We start from the raw sequence: 18,618 nt of genomic DNA, 5'->3' as shown, positions 1-18,618 counted from the left end.
AGGTCTGATGTCTTTCTTCACTGGGACCTTTCCCATAACTGCAAAATTGGACTTGTAGTAAATTTTGTATGAGCCAAAATATTATGTAACAAGCAGTGTAAAGTATTTCATAAAAATCTTTAACTTTTCTTCAAATGTCTGTAAGTATCTAATGCAGTAATACAGATACAACAAGCATCAGCAAACCCATGATCTTGTGGACAGAACATCACTGCTTATCTCCAGGCTAGAAACCTGCACAATCCTGGCTGGGCTTCACCCAACATAACGTAAGTTGAATTTCACCACCCTTCAGGATGACCATACTCAGCGATTTTGTTTGAGCTTGTCAGTATGATGGCTGAATCAGAATGTTTCCTCTGGGATGTGTGTATTTCCTCTCTGAGTGAAAAAATTCTTCCATTGCTCAAGCTTTAGGAAATGGAATACTACCTCTGAGGTATTTCCCTTCAGTTTTTTCTGACATCATTAAAGAATTTCAGTATTCAGAGTTGAAGGCTTTTTCCTGAGTTTTCTGAAAAAAACAGGAAAGGTTATATTACCATTTGAAGTGAAAAACATTTTTCTCATTAGAAATTAGAAACTTTCAGTTAAGGTCCCACTGAATGTATTAGCTGTGTGACTCTGGGCAAGTCATTTCTCTGTTGCAGGCCGTGCATTCCTCAGATGTAATCAGCATTAGATCAATTCTGATCAGGTTGACTATATAATTTACTTTCTAGAGTGAGAACAAGCATGGCTCCTAATTAAACCAAGAGAGCTGGTGTCAACAGGGAAATTGGAACATGTGGTCACCCTTCTCTAAGGGGTTTTGAAGGAACTGTATGGTTTTTAGGTTCAGTCTCTATGCCCAGATCTAATCCTTGGAAAGGGCTTTATGTTATAAATTTCCTGCTGGGCAGGATATATCCATTGTGCTTTGGGGAATAGTTCAGCTTAATGAAGTGTTAATCTCTCTTTTAGGTACACCAGAAGGAAATGCTTACTCTTGGGTTGCTTCTGGGGAATTGTCAGCTCTGCTACAACTTATGTGAGCAAAATCCAACTGTAGACATACTCTTCTTATACAGGGGTTGATATTCAAGTCCTAAGAAAGAATGATTTTTCTCTACAACCTGGAAACTAGGAGATAATGAATAAGCTCTAATACTCAACTATTTGGAGAGTGCTGTTCAAAACCATGTATGGAAGCACATGTGCACACATCACTGGCTTTCATTTGTGGCAATAATTTAATAACCATGATCTTACTATCAGTTTGCTTCTCACTGAATGAATTACTGGAGTCTGAATGGAAACTATGAGCAGTTGTCTTTTTATCACCTGCAGATTGGAGGCAATCTATTACTCTCCTATTTCACTTACTTGCTAATACATTCATTCAGCAAATACTTAATGAACATGAACTATGCACTAAATATTTGGTTGGAGACCCCGCATGGACTGGGAAATGGATAAATAAAATAAATGGGAAATAGATGATTACAATACTCAGTGAAATAGAAATATCAACAATAAAGCAGTAAAAGAACATATGTTCTATGATGGTTTTGTCTTTGGTATGCTTTTCCTGTCTCCATCATCTAAAATCTTCAATTCATCAAAATGCAGGGATATAGTTAATACTCTTGTCATCCACTTATATCACAATTTATAATTCAGAGGTGTTATGTTAGATTAGGAGTAAATTTCATGTGGGTAGTATAGGATTGACATGCAGTTTAGTTACTCCAAAATAACATCATACATACCCAAGTCCTCTTTTGTTGGAAAGACTCAATCTTGTCCATATTTTTCTCCTCTCTCATTTATTTAATTGATTTTCCTCCTCTATTCTTTTACACACACACTTAGTCACACATATGGTGCCTCTCTGTGACACATATCCTTACTGACTTCGCTCACACGCTCATTGTCCTGGGCACATACGCATCCCTATCACTCAATCTGTCAGTGTCTTCCACACTGAGTTTCTCTCTCTTAAATTCCCATGACCTCAAGTTTGTAATTTCCTACAGATGCTCTCTGTCTCAGGAGGCACATTCTCCTTCTTTTGAGCTCACAGCCTTTCTCCAAGGCCATCTCACCCTCAAGTGCACACACCCACATCTGCAGGCACTCAGGCTTTTGTCGCCAGCTCCTCCTACACCTCAGGCGTCTCATTGGTGATCAGAGTAGGGACAGAAGACAGGAAGGGTGGAGGAGATACCAGTAAGTCATGTGTCCTCCACCCACATTTTCTCTTTAATTTGTTTTCTCTCATTTCTTTTTTCCTTTTTGGTAAGAGGAGAGAGAGGGAGAACTCGCTGAGTGATATGGTGTGGCTCCATCCCCAGCAGCTCTGGAACTAAAGATGAATGAGGGCAAGAATGCATTTAATGGCCCCTTAGAGTGACGTCATTGGTGGGGGGACAGGGAAGCATTTCTGTCCCCAAAGAGAGAGACTTGTCCCTCTCAATAGCTGCTCTCATAAGATTTCTTACCACGGGAGATATTTTGTTGAGCCAACCCACTGTGTCTCTACAAAACAAATGGAAACTCTAGGAAAGGCAGCATATCAAATTGTTAGAAGTGGTTCTAGTCCCAGTAGGGTGCTGGATTCTGTCCTGGTTGCTCCTCTTCCAGTCCAGCTCTCTACTGTGGCCCGGGAGGGCAGTGGAGGATGGCCCAAGTGCTCAGGTCCTGTACCTGCTAGGGAGACCAGGAGGAAGCACCTGGCTCCTGGCTTTGGATCAGTACAGCGTGCCGGCTGTAGCAGCCATTTGGGGGTGAACCAAAGGAAAGGAAGACCTTTCACTCTCTCTCTTTCTCTCTCTCACTGTCTAACTCTGCCTGTCAAAAAAAAAAAAAAAGTGGTTTAAAAAAAAACAAGAACCGACTTAGGGTTAAGCCTCTGCTGGTGATACTGACATCCCATAACGGAGTGCCAGTTTGAGTTCTGGCTCCTGTGCTTTGGTCCAGCTCCATGCTTATGTGCCTTGGAAAGCAGCAGAAAGCTGTCCAAGTGCTTGAAGTGCTGCCATCTGCATTGGAGACCTGATGGAGTTCCAGGATCTTGGCAATGGTTGCCGTCATTTGGGGAGTGAACCAGTGGATGGAAAATTTTTCTCCTTCCCTGTCTCTCTTTTGCACGTGCACTCTCTTTCTCTCTCTCTCTCTCTCTCTCTCTCTCTCTCTCTCTCCCTCTCTGTGTCACTCTTTCAAGTAAATAACTTTAAAAAAATAAGTGATTATTGAATATTGCATTTTGTGAGCAGTTGGCAAATCTTACCTAGAAATGGTCAAATAGTAAATATTTTAGGCTTTGAGGGCTGTATGGTTCCTGTTGCACCCATTGTCCTTGGTTGATACAAAGTCAAAGCATCCATAGACAATACATAAATGAGCATGTGTGACTGTGTTCCAATAAATCTTTATTTATAAAAATAACCGGTGGGCTGAATTTGGACCATGGTTGATAGTCGGAAGACTGTTAATTGGTAAAAATAGCATCATGTTTCACTCTGTTTTTGACTGGATGACTTTTTCAAAACAGATTAGGAAAATTTACTTAAAATAATTAGACATAAAAAATTAGCTATGTACTTTCAGAAAAATAAAAACCTCTTTTTGTGACCCTAGAGTCATGCCAAAGAGATGAGATAATTTGCTAAAGTAGTGACTATATAATAAAATGGAAACAGATAAACAGTTTATTCAATTATGGGTTCCAATTGGATTTTCATCAGCATCAGGCTGCTATTCCTTTTGTATGCCACTCTCTGTAGGATGCTCCTGCTGTATAAGAGGACACTGCATGTGAAAATGAGCCCTGGGGCAGAGGAATTGAGGTTGGATGTGGTTGAGGCCCTCCTTGCTGTGTGTGTGTGTATGTATGTATGTATACACACATATAAAAGGGGCACACTTCCAATATAAGAACTGGGAAATAGAAGCATGAGATATACAAGCTCTCAAATGGGAGTACAAAGATGAAGGGGTACCAAAAACAACATGGAAAGGCATCTAAGGGACTAATTGTGATTCCAGCCAGTGATGGTTCAATTAAGCTTTTTAATGTTTTTCTTTTGTTACAGGAAAATTTCATCTGCAGTTTTTTTTTTTCTTGAGCCAACTAGCCATAGGGTGTAGAGATGGACACTAGAGGAAAAAAAAATGTACTAAAGACATCCAATAAGGGCACTTGAATATTTGCATGTTGTTACATTCTTCATTAGCTTTCTTTTGCTCTTGAAATGCTATTTAAATTTGGCAATCATCTCTGAATAATAGAACACAGTGAAGTTATTACAAGGAACACTTATGCATAATGACATGTTTACATAGTATGTTGTGAAATGAAAGAGAAATACAGATTTGCAGAGAAATCCTTGTAGAAAAATCTCACAACTGTATGTGTGTGCACATGCATACACACACATTTGTCTAGGGAAAATGTCATACAAATACATACAAATTTTAAATAACAATCATTTGAGAGTTGATGGACCCACCAAGCTACTCTACTTTCTCCAATTCCATTTCTCTTTCTCTCCTTCCTAAGGTGAATAATTATATAAACATATAGTTCAAAATGTCAGAGATTTTCATTTCAAATATTTATTCAAACTGCAACAGTTATGACTTCAATTCTAAAAGGAGGACCATCCGTATGCTGGGGGATCTGGAGAAGAGAAATTTCTAGCCTTATTGACACAACCATATCTTCTTTTCCATTTCCACGTTGGTTGTTCACAATACAGTTCATTTCCAATCATGACACCAGAATTAATTTATCAAGTAAAGGGGTAACATTGTCTCTGGGTGAACAGTTGACTTCTCACGCTAAGGAAATGAAAGCAGTGTCCTGTGTAGTTTTAGGCAAATTCCGTAAATTTTTTGAAATCTTGCTTTCTCATTTCAGCAAGATTATAAATACACACCTTACAAGTATTATGGGGATTAAACAACAGTTTTTGGAAAATACCTAGTAGAGTCTGACATATGGTGAGCTAATGAATGTGAAACAAAATGTTAATCCCTTTCCCTTTCTCATTTTTCTTTCTCCTCCAGCACATCCTTCCTAAATTAGAAGAGAAAGAACTGGGTTATGCTGCCATCTTCAATAAATTCTATTACATGTTCCTCTTAAAGTCCCAAACAATTCGCTTTCTCTTTTTTCCTCTGAAAAGGCAAATACTCAGACATTTAGAATATACTAGAGTAGGGAACATGATAATCTAGCCTGTGTTTTGAATGGCCAATATAATTTTATTTCAAAATGAAACTCTGGAAACAATATTTAAAATAATCCAGTTAATCTTGATAATAAAATTTGAAAATGAAACTTGATTCAGGCAGGTTTTATTTTAAACTGAGAATTTGGCTTATTGTGTATATCGTTTCCTACTTATTTCCAAGTTTCTCACTGAATCACCATCACCTTGCCGTGCCCTTTTATACCTAAAAGGCTTCCAGGATTTATATAAGGTCCAATTTCTCCCTATCAAAAGAAGATTGCTATTCTATCTTTGGATATTTCCTAATTCTCAGTTCTCTACCTCATAGTATATGTATTCATGTGTCATACTTTCCTACCAGAGATATTGGTTAATTATAAGGGTATTAACATCAATTATGAGATATTTTAATACCAAGGTGAAGCAGTTTCAACCTCAAAATCACTCAAGATTAACTAAAAAATTTCCTTATCACCTTCTCTTCTTCCAGATGTTTTCTCTTGTGATGGTATCATATTCCATCACATCACCCAGTTATGAAGTCCAGCATTGTCTGTTGTTCCTCTGTGCATTTCCTATGTCCAAATAATTATCCAGCTCCCTCTGTCCCTGCCACCAACGTCTAATTCAGGCCCTTGTAAGAAACTGAAGGATCAATTTCCCAGAGACTTTGTTTTTGACGATTTTCCAGGAATTTAAATCCATCTTCCACCCATTCTTTTACCCAATGCAGATCTGATGGAGATGTTTTTTATTTACAGATACTCATTTGATCCTAAAGAACTCTAGGAAAAACTACAAATTGTCAGATTTGACATTCAGGACGCTGTTTAATCTGGAGTCCAGACATCTCCAGCCATTTTCTTCTTCCCACATTTCATTCCAGCAGCACTAGATGGATTCCTAGTTTCCTGCACACAGCACACTTTCTTGTGAATTCAGCTTTTGGCTTACGCTTGCTTCTTCTTCAGAAGCATTTTATTTACTAGTTGGCTAACTTCCACTTGTTGTTTAAGACATAATTCAAGTATTTACCAAACTCTCCTGGGTAGATGAAGTCCCTCTTTTTGCATGCTTTCTTATATAACTTTTTCACTGATCTCATCAACTTGAATTAAAACTATTTGAGCATTTGGTTTCAAAAAGGTTCTGTTAGCTCCTTGAGGATAAACATGATGTTTTATGGTGTCTCTGAAGTGCATGTCACAGAGATTGAATGACTATGGGCATCACAAAAATGAATTAAGTGAATTAATTCATGGGCAATGCATTTGCCATTGCTCCATAACAAATTGCTCCAAAACTTAGAGAGATAAAATAATGAACATTTATTATCTCGCATAGTTTCCAAGAGTTGTCAGGAATTCAGGAGCAGCTTGGCAGAGTGGTTCTGGCCCAGGACCTCTCATGAGGTTGCAGTAAGCTGTAAATCAGAGCTGCAGTAAACTGAGGGTTTGGCTGGGGTTCAGTCTCTACTTCCAAGTTCCGTCGTGTGACTATTGGCAGAAGATTCAGCTTGTTCGCAAAGGGCACGTTACATGGCAGCTGGATTGAGTGAGTGAACTGAGAGACAAATCGAGACAAAAGCAATCAAAATGAGGTCATGGTGACTACCATCGCTTCTGCTATATTCTGTTAGATGTTCTGACTGACCCTGGTGCATGAAGAAGGAAGGGGGACTATACTGGATGTGATTATCAGGAAGTGGGAATCACTGGGAGTCATCAAAAAAGCTGGTTACCACAGTCAGTAAATACCCTCAGTGTTCCTAAAATTCCCCTAAGTTATCATGCTCTTTTGCCTACTTCTAAGGCCATTTCTGGATGTAAAAGAGATTCAAAGAGTAAACAGGAGTGAACCATTCAGGATATGAGCAAAGTCTCTAATTTATGGAAACTTTATTTATTTAATTATTTAATTTAAGATGTATTTATTGGGGCTGGCACTGTTGTGCAGTGGGTAAACACCCTGGCCTGAAGTGCCAGCATCCATATGGGCGCTAGTTCGAGACCCAGCAGCTCTACTTCCTATCCCACTTTCTGCTATGGCCTGGGAAAGCAGTGGAAGATGGCCCAAGTGCTTGGGCCCCTGCACCCCCGTGGGAGACCCGGAGGAAGCTCCTGGCTCCTGGCTTCATATCGGCACAGCTCCGGCCATTGTGGCCAATTGGGGAGTGCATAATAGGATGGAAGATCTCTTTCTCTCTCTCTCTCTCTCTCTGTCTCTCTCTCTCTTTGCCTCTCTTCTCTGTGTATAACTCTTACTTTTGAATAAATAAATCTTAAAAAATATTTATTTATTTGAGAGGCAGAATTACAGACAAAGAGAGGGAAAGACAGAGAGAGAGGGGGTTCTTCCATCTGCTGGCTCACTCCCCAAATGGCCACAACGGCTGGAGCTGAGCTAGTGCAAAGCCAGGAGCCAGGAGCTTCCTCCGGGTCTCCCAAATGGGTACAGGGGCCCAAGCACCTGAGCCATGTTCCACTGCTGTCCCAGGCCATAAGTAGAGAGCTGGATTGGAAGAGGAACAGCTGGGACAGAAACCAGCATCTATATGGGATGTCAATGCCACAATGCTGGAATGGGAAACTTTAATTAATGAGAATTGGGGGGGGGGGGCAGGAAACATAACAAGAGGGTGAGATATATTTCTAATGAGATTATTGATACAGCAGAACTTGCTGAGTTGTAGTATTAATCCAACACATTGTATTTATTAAAACTGGTTCTGAAAACTCACCATCCTGATATTTATGCATTGTCTCCAACTTAGAGTCATCAGGAATATAACCTAAAATAGGCTGAATAAATGGACAGGTAAGGAATGACTCAGCATGATTATTAATAATCAAGAGACAGGCATTGGGGCCAGCGCTGTGGCGCAGTGGGTTAACGCCCTGGCTTGAAGTGCTGGCATTGCATATGGACGCGGGTTCAGGACCCAGCTGTTCCACTTCCGAGCCAGCTCTCTGCTGTGGCCTGGGAAAGCAGTGAAGATGGCCCAAGTCCTTGGGCCTCTGCACCTGTGTGGAGACCCGAACGAAACTCTTGGCTCCTGGCTTCGGATTGGCGCAGCTCCGGCCATTGTGGCCAATTGGGGAGTGAACCATCGGGTGGAGGACCTCTCTCTCAGCTTCTCCTTTCTCTGTGTAACTCTGACTTGCAAATAAATAAATAAATCTTTAAAAAAAGAGAGAGAGAGACAGAAGGCAAACAATGGAAATAACCACAAAAAAGTCCAATGGGGTCAAAAATAAATGATGCTCAGCTCAGGTGAAGAAAGGAATTCCATCAAAAACACAGCCAGAGGGTCAGCGCCATGGCAAAGCAGATAAAGTCAGTGCCTGCATTGCTGGCATCCCATATGGGCGCCAGTTCAAGTCCTGGCTGCTCCACTTCTGATCCAGCTCTCTGCTATGACCTGAGAAAGCATTAGAAGATGGCCCAAGTGCTTGGGCCCCTGCACCCACATGGGAGACCCAGAAGAAACTTCTAGCTCTTGGCTTTAGATCAGCACAGCTCCAACCATTGCTATCAATTGGAAAGTGAACCAGTGGATGGAAGAACTCTCTCTGCCTCTCCTCTCTGTATGTAGCTCTGACTTTCAAATAAATAAGTAAATCTTAAACACACACACACACACACAGCGAATGGTTGCCATTTGCAACATACTTTTTTGACAACAGTTCTATCAGCTAAGCTCCTCTGGCTTTTTTGCTTGCTCATTTAAAAAAAAGGTTTTACCTCTTTCACATATAACCATTAAGTGAGGGCTAGGAAAGGTAGAGCACAAAGGGATACAGGAGGATTGGATAATGGATACCAAACTATAGTTATATAGGAATTAATTCTGTTATAATCCATAACAGGCTAACTGCGGTCTAGATCAATTCATTATATATTTCAAAATAACAGGAGAGAAGAATTTAAGGCTCCCAACACTTGGAAATAATAAATGAGAAGATGGAAATGCTAATTATCTTGATTTGATCATCACACATTGTCTACATTATAATTTGTCATATTATACTCCATAAGTATGGGCAAGTATATGTGTCAATTAAAAATTGTGCATGAATAAAGAAAAGGCAAAGGTTTGAAATGATTATTTAAATGAAGGTGCAATCCTCACTTATAAACTTCTTTCTTTTTTAAAGACAAGATGGCCTATAGCCATACAGTGCAGTACAGAGTGTGGCTCCCCAAGTTTCACTTTATAGCCGAAGCCTTCTCTCTTGGACTGGATTTTCGTTTTCTCTCTAGTCTGACTTCCCACCAGGCTTATCCTTATCTTTTCAATCCCTTTATTTCTATTTTATCACACAATCTCGCTATATTGCCGTAAGGTAACTAAGTGTCTTCAATTTGACATTAGTGAACATCTCCATATCAGAGGCTTGTATCAACGTTTCAAGTGTTTTCAAATAATCTAATATTTGGGGGGAAATTATCTCAATTCACATTGCCATGTACTTTCTCTCTTAACTCAAAGACCTCTGATTACTTTTGAATGGAATTCATTCACTCATCTTATTAATTGACATATTCATTGACTCATAGTTTTTAAAGGTATTATCTGATTATCAATTAACTCAAGAGCATTCTGAAGAATCTTTGCTAATGTGTAATTATTTTCAGTAAATATTAATACTTGCTTATGGGTACCTTGTTATCTTCCACCACAACATTCATTTACAAACTACGTGTCTAATCAGGCAGCATTCCAGTATGAACTATGAAAGAAAACAAGTATAAGGCATGATCCTTGTTTTCAATTATGGAAAATTTATTTCCTTTTCTTTACTTTTTCATAGCCTTTTCAAGTACACATTTTAAATGATTTGTTCACTAGACCTACCTAAAAATTTCATCAGAACAACTATCATTTAAGATTTTTATTTTTGACAGTTTAACATGTTTCTGATACCTGGCAAATCCACAATCTCTTTCCCACCTTCACCCTTAAAGATAGCGTCTGTGTGTCTTCCAAAGGTCAGCTTAAACAGTGTTTTTTTCCTGTTCAGATGCTTATTTATTATGTCTCCCAGTTCTCTTTCAAGACAGAAGAATATTTTCTATTAAAATGCTTTCTGTATTCGTTACTTGTTTCCCTCCACAGGAGGATAATTGACTTGATCAGAGACTTTGGCAAAAGGACGACTGAGTGCAAAGCTCTCCATCTCTGGCTTTCTCTTCCATTGCTGACCACCCATATGGGCTACACCTGTTCTTCTCAATTCCTGCTTCCTCCAGGCAAAAAGCCCAGCATAGGGAGCACTATTAGCATCTCCTTTTCGACTGAGTGAGTAAATGCAATTTGTGATGAACGGGAGTCATTTTGCCTTCTGGTCCAAGCCACTTATTCTGAACCATCTTACACAAGAATGCAGCTAATATGTTGAAATCTATCAAATTTTTGTGTCAGTTCCTCAGTTGATTCCCAACACTCTAGAAAAACTCAGGTTTTGTTAGGTCCTCCAGCTATGCATTCTCATTACACCCCAATTCTTTCTCTCATCCCCCTTATTCTTTTTATTTATTTTTATTTTTTGACAGGCAGGGTGGACAGTGAGAGAGAGAGAGACAGAGAGAAAGGTCTTCCTTTTTTGTTGGTTCACCCCCCCAAATGGCCGCTGCGGCAGGCACACTGCGCTGATCCGAAGCCAGGAACCTGGTGTTTCTCCTGGTCTCCCATGGGATGCAGGGCCCAAGCACTTGGGCCATCCTCCATTGCACTCCCGGGCCACAGCAGAGAGCTGGACTGGAAGAGGAGCAACCAGGACAGAATCTGGTGCCCCGACTGGGACTAGAACCCAGTGTGCAGGCGCCGCAGGCGGAGGATTAGCCTATTGAGCCGTGGCGCCAGCCCCACCTTATTGTTTTGCAGTCTTTCTCTCTCCCTCTTTAGGCAGACAGGCAATATATCCAAGCAGTTAAGAAATACGAACAAGGGAGTCACATTTTCTGCATATGAATTGTAGCTATGCCATTTACTACACATAGAATTTTTGGTAAGTTATATAACTTTTTTTAAAAAATAAAAGTTACATTAAAATGAAGCAGAAAATGCAGTTACCATCCACTCCTTTTTTCTCTGCCCATAATATCTCCTAATGTGTGGTACATTTTTAATAACTGACAAACTGATACTGAATGCCTCATTATTAACTAAATTCTACAGCTTAATTTAGGCTTCACTCTCTGTTGTGCCATTCTTTGGGTTTTAACAAGTGCATGATTTCAGGTATCCATCATGCCAGTATTGTACAAAATATTTTTACTGTCATAAAAATCCTCTTTGTTTAACCTATTCATCTCTTCACCCAGGCTCTCCCAATCCTGGCAACCACTACTCTTCTGTCTTTATAGTTTTGCCTTTTCCAGACAGTCATTTAGTTGGTATCATATGGTCCGTATGCTTTTTTTGGACTGGTCTCTTCTGTCTAACAAGTTGCACGTAAGGTGCCTCCACATCTTTCTGTAGCTTGATAGATCATTTCTTCTTCTTACTTTTTAAAATATTTATTTATTTCAAAGGCAGAGTTACAGAGAGGCAGAGGCAGAGAGAGAGAGAGAGAGATCTTCTATCTGATGGTTCACTTCCCAAGTGACCGCAACAACCAGAGATAGGCCAATTGTAAACCAGGATCCTGGAGCTTCTTCTGGGTCTCCCACGTGGGTGCAGGGGCCTTCTATTGCTTTCCCAAGCCATAGCAGAGAGCTGGATCAGAAGTGGAGCAGCCAGGACTTGAACCAGACCGCCATTTGGGATGCCAGCACTGCAAGCAGAGGCTTTATCCACTACGCCACAGTGCGGGCCCCAGCTCACTTCTTAGGGCAGAAGAGTTTTCCACTAAATTAACATAACACTATTTTTTAAAATTCATTCAGAATATCTTGGTTGACTCCAACTTTTGGCAATTATGAATAAAACTGCTATAAGTATTCATGTACAGATTTTTGTGTGGATACAAGTTTACAATTCATTTGGGTAAATACTAAAGAGAATGATTGCTGTGTTATATGGCAAGAGTTTGTTTGGCTATGTAAGAAACTGTTAAACTGTCTTCCAAAAGTGACTTTCCCACCAGCAACGGAAGAGAGTTCCTTGTACAGTACATTCTTGCCAATGTATAGTATTGTCAGTGTTTTGGAGTTTTCACTAACCCAATAGGTACTCAGCAGTTATTTTAATTTGGAATTTCCTAATAACATTAAGCATATTTTTAAAGCTTATTTGTTGTATGTGTATGCTCTTTTGTGACACAGTTGTGCAAATCTTTTGCCCACCCTTTATTTAATTTGTTATCTTACTGTTTATTTTTTTCATATCTCTGTTTTATAAATATCTCTTAGTTTATGACTGATCCTTTCATTAAGCAAACAGTGTCTTTCACAAAACATTTTAATGAAATCCAACACATTAGTTTTTCATTACTGATCATGCTTTTGGTTTTGTATCTAAAAGCTTATTGACAGATGCAATACCTCTTACAAGCTTCTCTTGTGTTCTTCTAGATGTTTTGTAGTTTTGCATTTTACATTTAGGTCTATGATCTTTTTCATTCAATATTTGTAAAAGGTGTAAGGCCAGTGTCTAGATTCTATTTTTTCTTTCTTCTTTTTTTTTTTTTTTTTGAATGCAGATGACTAGTTGTTCCAGCACTGTTTGTTGAAAAGACAAATTTTCTCTTTTGTATTGCCTTTGCGTTTTTGTAGTTGACTGTATTGGTGTGGATCTATTTGTCGTATTTGTCTTTTCTTTCACCAATATCATACTGTCTTGATTAGTGTATTTTTCTTAAAGATTTATTTATTTTTTGAAAAGGAGAGTTACAAAGAAAGGAGAAAGAGACAGAGAAGAGAGAAATCCACTAATGACTGCAATGATCAAAGCCAGGAGCATGGAACTCCATTCAGGTGTCCCATGTGGGTGGCAGGTGCCCAGGCACTTGGGCGATCTTTCAGTGCTTTCCCAGGCTCATTAGCAGAGGGGGGATTGGAAGAGGAACAGCCCAGTAGGAATGAGCACCCATTTGGGATGCCAGTGTGGCAGGCAGCAGCTTAACCTGCTAAACCTTGGTGTCGGCCCCTTAATTACTGCATCTTTATACAGTAAAGATAGCAATCAGATAGCTTCATCTTGATAACTTTATTATTCTTCAATAATGAATTGGCTATTCAATCTTTCATCTACCCATATAAAACTTTGTCAGTTGCAAATACTTAGGATTTTTATTGGAATTGCACTGAATCAATAGATCAAGCTGGGAAGAGCATTTATCTTCACAATATTGAATGCTCATAACTATGAACATGGAATATTTCTCTACTTCTTTAGATCTCTGATTTCTTTCACTGGATTTTCATACTTTCTCTCACATAGATATTACATACATTTTCTTAGATTTATACCCAACTTCTCCCCCTCCCACATTGGGTTAACATAAAAGGGATATTCAAAAAGACCATGGAAAATATGTATAATGAAAAATTATCTTTTGATCAAATATTTTTGACCAGCATACATTTATCTTTTAATTCATATTCTCACAAATGGTTTTTTATTTCAAATTCCAAATGCTCATTGCTACAGTAAATTAATCAATTTTTATAGTAATACTATATCCTGAAAACTTGCCATAATTGCTCATTAGTTCTAGGAGGTTTTAGTTATTTAAAATTTCCTACATAGGCACTCATTTCAGCAATGAACAGATAGTTTTATTTCTTTGTTGCTCATCAGTATACCTTTTATTTTCATATTATCTTATTGCAGTACCTAGAACTTCCAGTATAATGTGGAATAGAAATGGAGAGAAGTTATATCCTTGCCTTGTTCCTGATCTTTGGTGGAAGATACCTAATTGCGCACTATTGGGTTGTTAGCTGTAGATTTGTTTGTGGATATTTTTCCTGATTCAAAAAAAATATTTATTTGGAGCTGGTATGGTGGCATAGCAGGTTAAACCTCTGCCTGCATGCCAGCATCCCATATGGGCACCAGTTTAAGACCAGACTGCTCCACTTCTGATCCAGCTCCCTGCTAATGGCCTGGGAAAGCAGCAGAGGATGACCCAAGTGCCTGGGCTCCTGTCACCCACCAAGAGACCCAGAAGAAGCTCCTGGCTCCTGGCTCCTTGCTTCTTGCTTCAGCCTAGCTCTGGCCATTGCAACCCTCTGGGGAGTGAACCAGTGGATGGAAGATCTTTTTCTCTCTTCCTGTCTCTCTAACTGCTTTTCAAATAAATTTTAAAAATCTTTTTAAAAATATTTATTTATTTATTTATTTGAAAGCAGAGTTGCAGAAAGAGAAGGAAAGAGAGAGAGGAGAGAGAGAGAGAGAGAAAGAGAGAGAGAGAGAGGAAAGAGAGCCCTTCCATCTGCTAGTTCATGAAAAACATGGGTGCAACAGCCTCGTCTGCTGCTTTCACAGGGAACATTAGTGGAGAGCTAGACTGAAAGTGGAGTGGGTGGTGAGTTATCCACTGTGCACTATGCTGGCCCCTGCTGTTTATTTTTGTCAATTTGTTAAGGTGATTTTTATGGCCAGAATATTCTATGACAGCTTGGAAAGAATGCATTCTGTTGTTGTTGGGTAAGATAGTCTAGACTTGTCAATTAGACCCAGCTGATGGTGCTTTTCAGTTCAATTATATTATATATTTGCTGAATGTGTCAATAATGGATAGAATGATATGGAAGGATGCAGTCTGCAATTATAGTGGACTTGTCTATTTCTCCTTGCACTTCTGTTAGTTTCTGGGTCACATATTTTGATGCACGTATTTTTAGAGCTTTGTTAAATACTCGATTGATTATATCTTCTTAGAGTAGTGATCTTTTTAATATTATGTAATGCCCCTCTTTATATCTGGTAATTTTTCTTTCTGTAATGTTGGTTCTGTCTCAAATAAATGTACTTATTCCAGCTTTCTTTCATTCGTGTTAGTGTGGCTTATTTTTCTCCATACCTTTGCTTTTAATCTATGTCTTCATATTTAAATTGGATTTCTTTTTAGCAGCATATAATTAAGTCTTCTTATACAAAATCTCTCCTGACAATATGTGTCTTTCAGCTGGTGTACTTAATTCACATATATCTAAAGTGGTTATCAATACACTAAGGTTAGTATTTGTGACCATATTTGTGACTTCTTTATTTATTGGCTTTTTTGCTCTCATTTCTTGCACTCATTTTTATCTTCATACCTTTTCTGCTGTGTCTAGTTTTAACAAAAGCATTTCAATAATTATGTTCTATATCCTTTCCTAGGAATTTATTTTTGTGGAAAAATTATATATAATTGTGTTACAGTTCACTTACATTTACATTTAATCCAAGTCATTTTTCAAATAACATTCTACTTTATAACAGATTATTTCCATTTATCACTTCTTTCATTTATAACATTTCTATCACTCATTTTAGTGATCCATGAGCTATCACTGAAAACAATGTTACCATTAATATTTTGAATATAAATTACAAAAAGAAAGAGTTCAGTTTACTTTCATTTATTCATGTTTCTGAGCTGTATCACGTACCTTTTCACTGAAGAATTTATTTTAGTATTTCTTGAAAGGCTTACTGGTGACACATTTCCTCGATTTTTATTTGTCAAAGGAATTATTTATTTCTGCTTTACTTTTGAAGTATAATTGACTTGGAATAACACTTTGCTTCACTGCATTGTCTTCTTGCTTCTGAACAGAAATCTGATGTAGTTCTTATACTTTTTCTATAGTTGAGATTTTTATTTTCCTTTAGCTTCTTTCAAACTTTGTCTTTTTCTTTGATTTTTTTTCTCAGCTTGGAGATGATATGCCTATGTGTAGAATTTCATGTATTTAACATGCTTGATGTTCTCTGGGCAACCCAGATCTGTTGACTGGTCTATTATTAATTTTGAAAAATTGTCAGCTATTATTACTTGAAATTTTTTTCTGTTCATGTTTACCCCTGATAGTATCAATATGCCTTGTTGCAATCTTGCAATGATCCCACATTCCTTGGATATTCTATTCTAATTTTTCCTTTTTTTTTTCTCTTTGTAGTTTTTTCTATGTCAGCTTCCAAAAAATCTACTGACATATTTTTGGGCTTACAGAAGCTTTCTTTGGCCATGTACAATAACACATTATTAATTTCTGTTACAGTTATTTTTTATTTCAATCCTGTCATTTTGGTTCTTTCTTAGGATTTCCCTTTCTTTGCTTACATTATACTTTGCCCTTCAATGTTGTCCACTTTTTCTATTTGGGCCCTGAGCATATAAATTATAATTATTTTAAGATTTATTTATTTTCCTTGAAAGTCTGAGTTACAGAGAGGCCGGGGGAGTCTTCCATCCGCTGGTTCACTCTGCAAATAGCCGCAACAGCCAGAGCTGGGCTGATCTGAAGCCAGGAAGCCAGGAGCCAGAAGCTTCTTCTGGGTCCCCCACACAGGTGCAGGGCCATAATTGTTTTAAATTCCTGATCTGATAATTCAAAAATATCTACCATATCTGAATCAGGCTTTTTGTTTCTTTGGGTTTTATTTATTCTCTTTAGCAGAGCTTTGAATCTTCTGTTGTTGTTGAAAGAAGAACCTAACACACCTGGTAAAAGCAAAGAGGTAGTTATAGAGATTTCGCTCTTGGGTTTCTACTCCTTACCAGCTGTGAGCTTTTGTAGTTGCCTGTCTCCCTAATTTTCAGGGCAGCTATTTGTGCTGTTGCTTCAATTCTCTGATTAATGTAATAAGAGTTGTTAACTTTCAATTTGTTCTTTTTTCCTAATTAGAAGGATGAGTATGAAGATTTTCTAAACTACTTACTGTTTGAATGGGATCCAGAAATCCAAATTATTTACTTTTTTGTGTTTTGTTTTTAAACATCTGGAAAATGAAGCTAATCATAATACCTGCCTCATTGGCGTGAGGTTTAAATGAGTTAAGGGATATATAAGTATAGTGACTGAATGGAGTTTGACATTGTGAAGTCACAATAAGTATTATTTTTCAGGACACAAGGACAAAGAACTGGTCTGTATTTTCCAATGCTGCTCCCCAGTGCTTAGCACTTAGTAGACTATAAATATTTGTTGACCAAATGACCTTGAAGCCTGATTAAAAAAAAAACATTAGGAATACCCATGATATCATGTGCTTTCCCTAACTTTCTAGAATAATAGAACTGTGCTCCTGTCGGTGATATGACTTCACAAGGAAGCGCAGTGATGCTGTGAATAAGGACACAAGGCATTAAAACTAACAAGTGAATAAAGAAACTCACATGTAATATTTTATATTCACCCCAAAATCCAAAAGAGTATACACTGTAGGCCTGAATCAACTGGAAACTCATTCCATAGGTAATGACTTCTGTCCTCAGTTTTGTATGAAGTCCCTGTGCAATGTTGGGTTGCTCTTTTCATTTTTCTATATGTTATCTGTCACTTATAAAATAGAGAATATTACATCTTTCTTATACAAAATTCTGTCAGTGTAAGCAATTATTAACGTGTCAAGGAACACAATCAGAATTCTTATCTGAATACATTTCACTATGTCAGTGAGAGTACATTATTGTGTGGCAAATGAGATATTCTCAACATTTCAACACCAATCAAATACTTTGGCTTTATCCTGTGCTCAAAATCATCAATATTTAAATTAAGTATTTTCCCTTCTCCTCTACTCTTTTGTTCTAGTCTCTTTTAGAATTTATTTTTTCTTTGTCATATGCCATCCAGCCTCGTCTATTACTTTCATTTTCAATAAATGGCAAGAATAACCTTTGGTTTTATAATTTTTTTATCTTTTGTTGGAAAGTTTTCCAAAATACAGACATGAAATAAAGATCAAAGCTAATTTATGCTTTTTTCAAAGATTTCGCACTTGTAAAGTTTCATTTTAAAATTTGTATCCAAAAGAGAGTGAAGTAAGAAGAAAAATAATTAACTAATTCAGCATTTCATTTCATTCTCTTAGTCATACTGTTACTTGTTCTAGATTATTGTAAGGTAGTTCACAAATTCTTATGAGTTGTGGGAAGATTTCATGCAATAAATAGAGAAAAGGTAAACAGAGGAAAGAGAAAATATGCAAGGGAATAATATAGAGGTTTAGACATAAATGTAACCAACAAAGATGGATAAGATCTTGGTGAGTCACTAACTTTATAATTACCTATCTGATTAAAACAAACCAAATATTCACAAATATTACAAATATTTCTAAGACATGAGAATTAAATGTCTGCTCAGACCTATTGTGCAATGAGATGTAGTGAGTCACCCCCTCAACAACATACTTAACATCAACACAGGGATGAAGTTCACCGAGCTTTCATGACATACCTCACTCTTGTCAGTCACATCACATATAGAAACAGTTCAGTCCAACCAGATCAGC

General features: G+C 37.9%; 1 protein-coding gene across 4 annotated transcripts in view; it reads right to left on the bottom strand.

Moving 5' to 3' along the window:
* Positions 1 to 6,568: 6,568 nt before the first annotated feature.
* RGS7 (regulator of G protein signaling 7) overlaps positions 6,569 to 18,618 on the bottom strand; it is a 588,090-nt gene continuing 576,040 nt past the window's right edge. For 3 of the 4 annotated variants that reach the window (XM_089311631.1, XM_089311632.1, XM_089311634.1), the window contains exon 17: positions 6,570 to 6,782. In XM_089311631.1, the coding sequence (XP_089167757.1) occupies positions 6,585 to 6,782 (198 nt within the window). In that variant the 3' untranslated portion in view covers positions 6,570 to 6,584. Of the gene's footprint in view, positions 6,783 to 18,618 lie in introns of all 4 variants that reach the window. The other variant, XM_089311635.1, reaches the window with a different exon arrangement.

Source organism: Oryctolagus cuniculus, chromosome 13 (assembly GCF_051225735.1).
Source record: "Oryctolagus cuniculus isolate XC-2025 breed Fujian yellow rabbit chromosome 13, ASM5122573v1, whole genome shotgun sequence".
Classification (NCBI taxonomy): domain Eukaryota; kingdom Metazoa; phylum Chordata; class Mammalia; order Lagomorpha; family Leporidae; genus Oryctolagus; species Oryctolagus cuniculus.
Note: the sequence above shows the minus strand (reverse complement) of the source record. Positions and strands in the feature narration are given on the sequence as shown.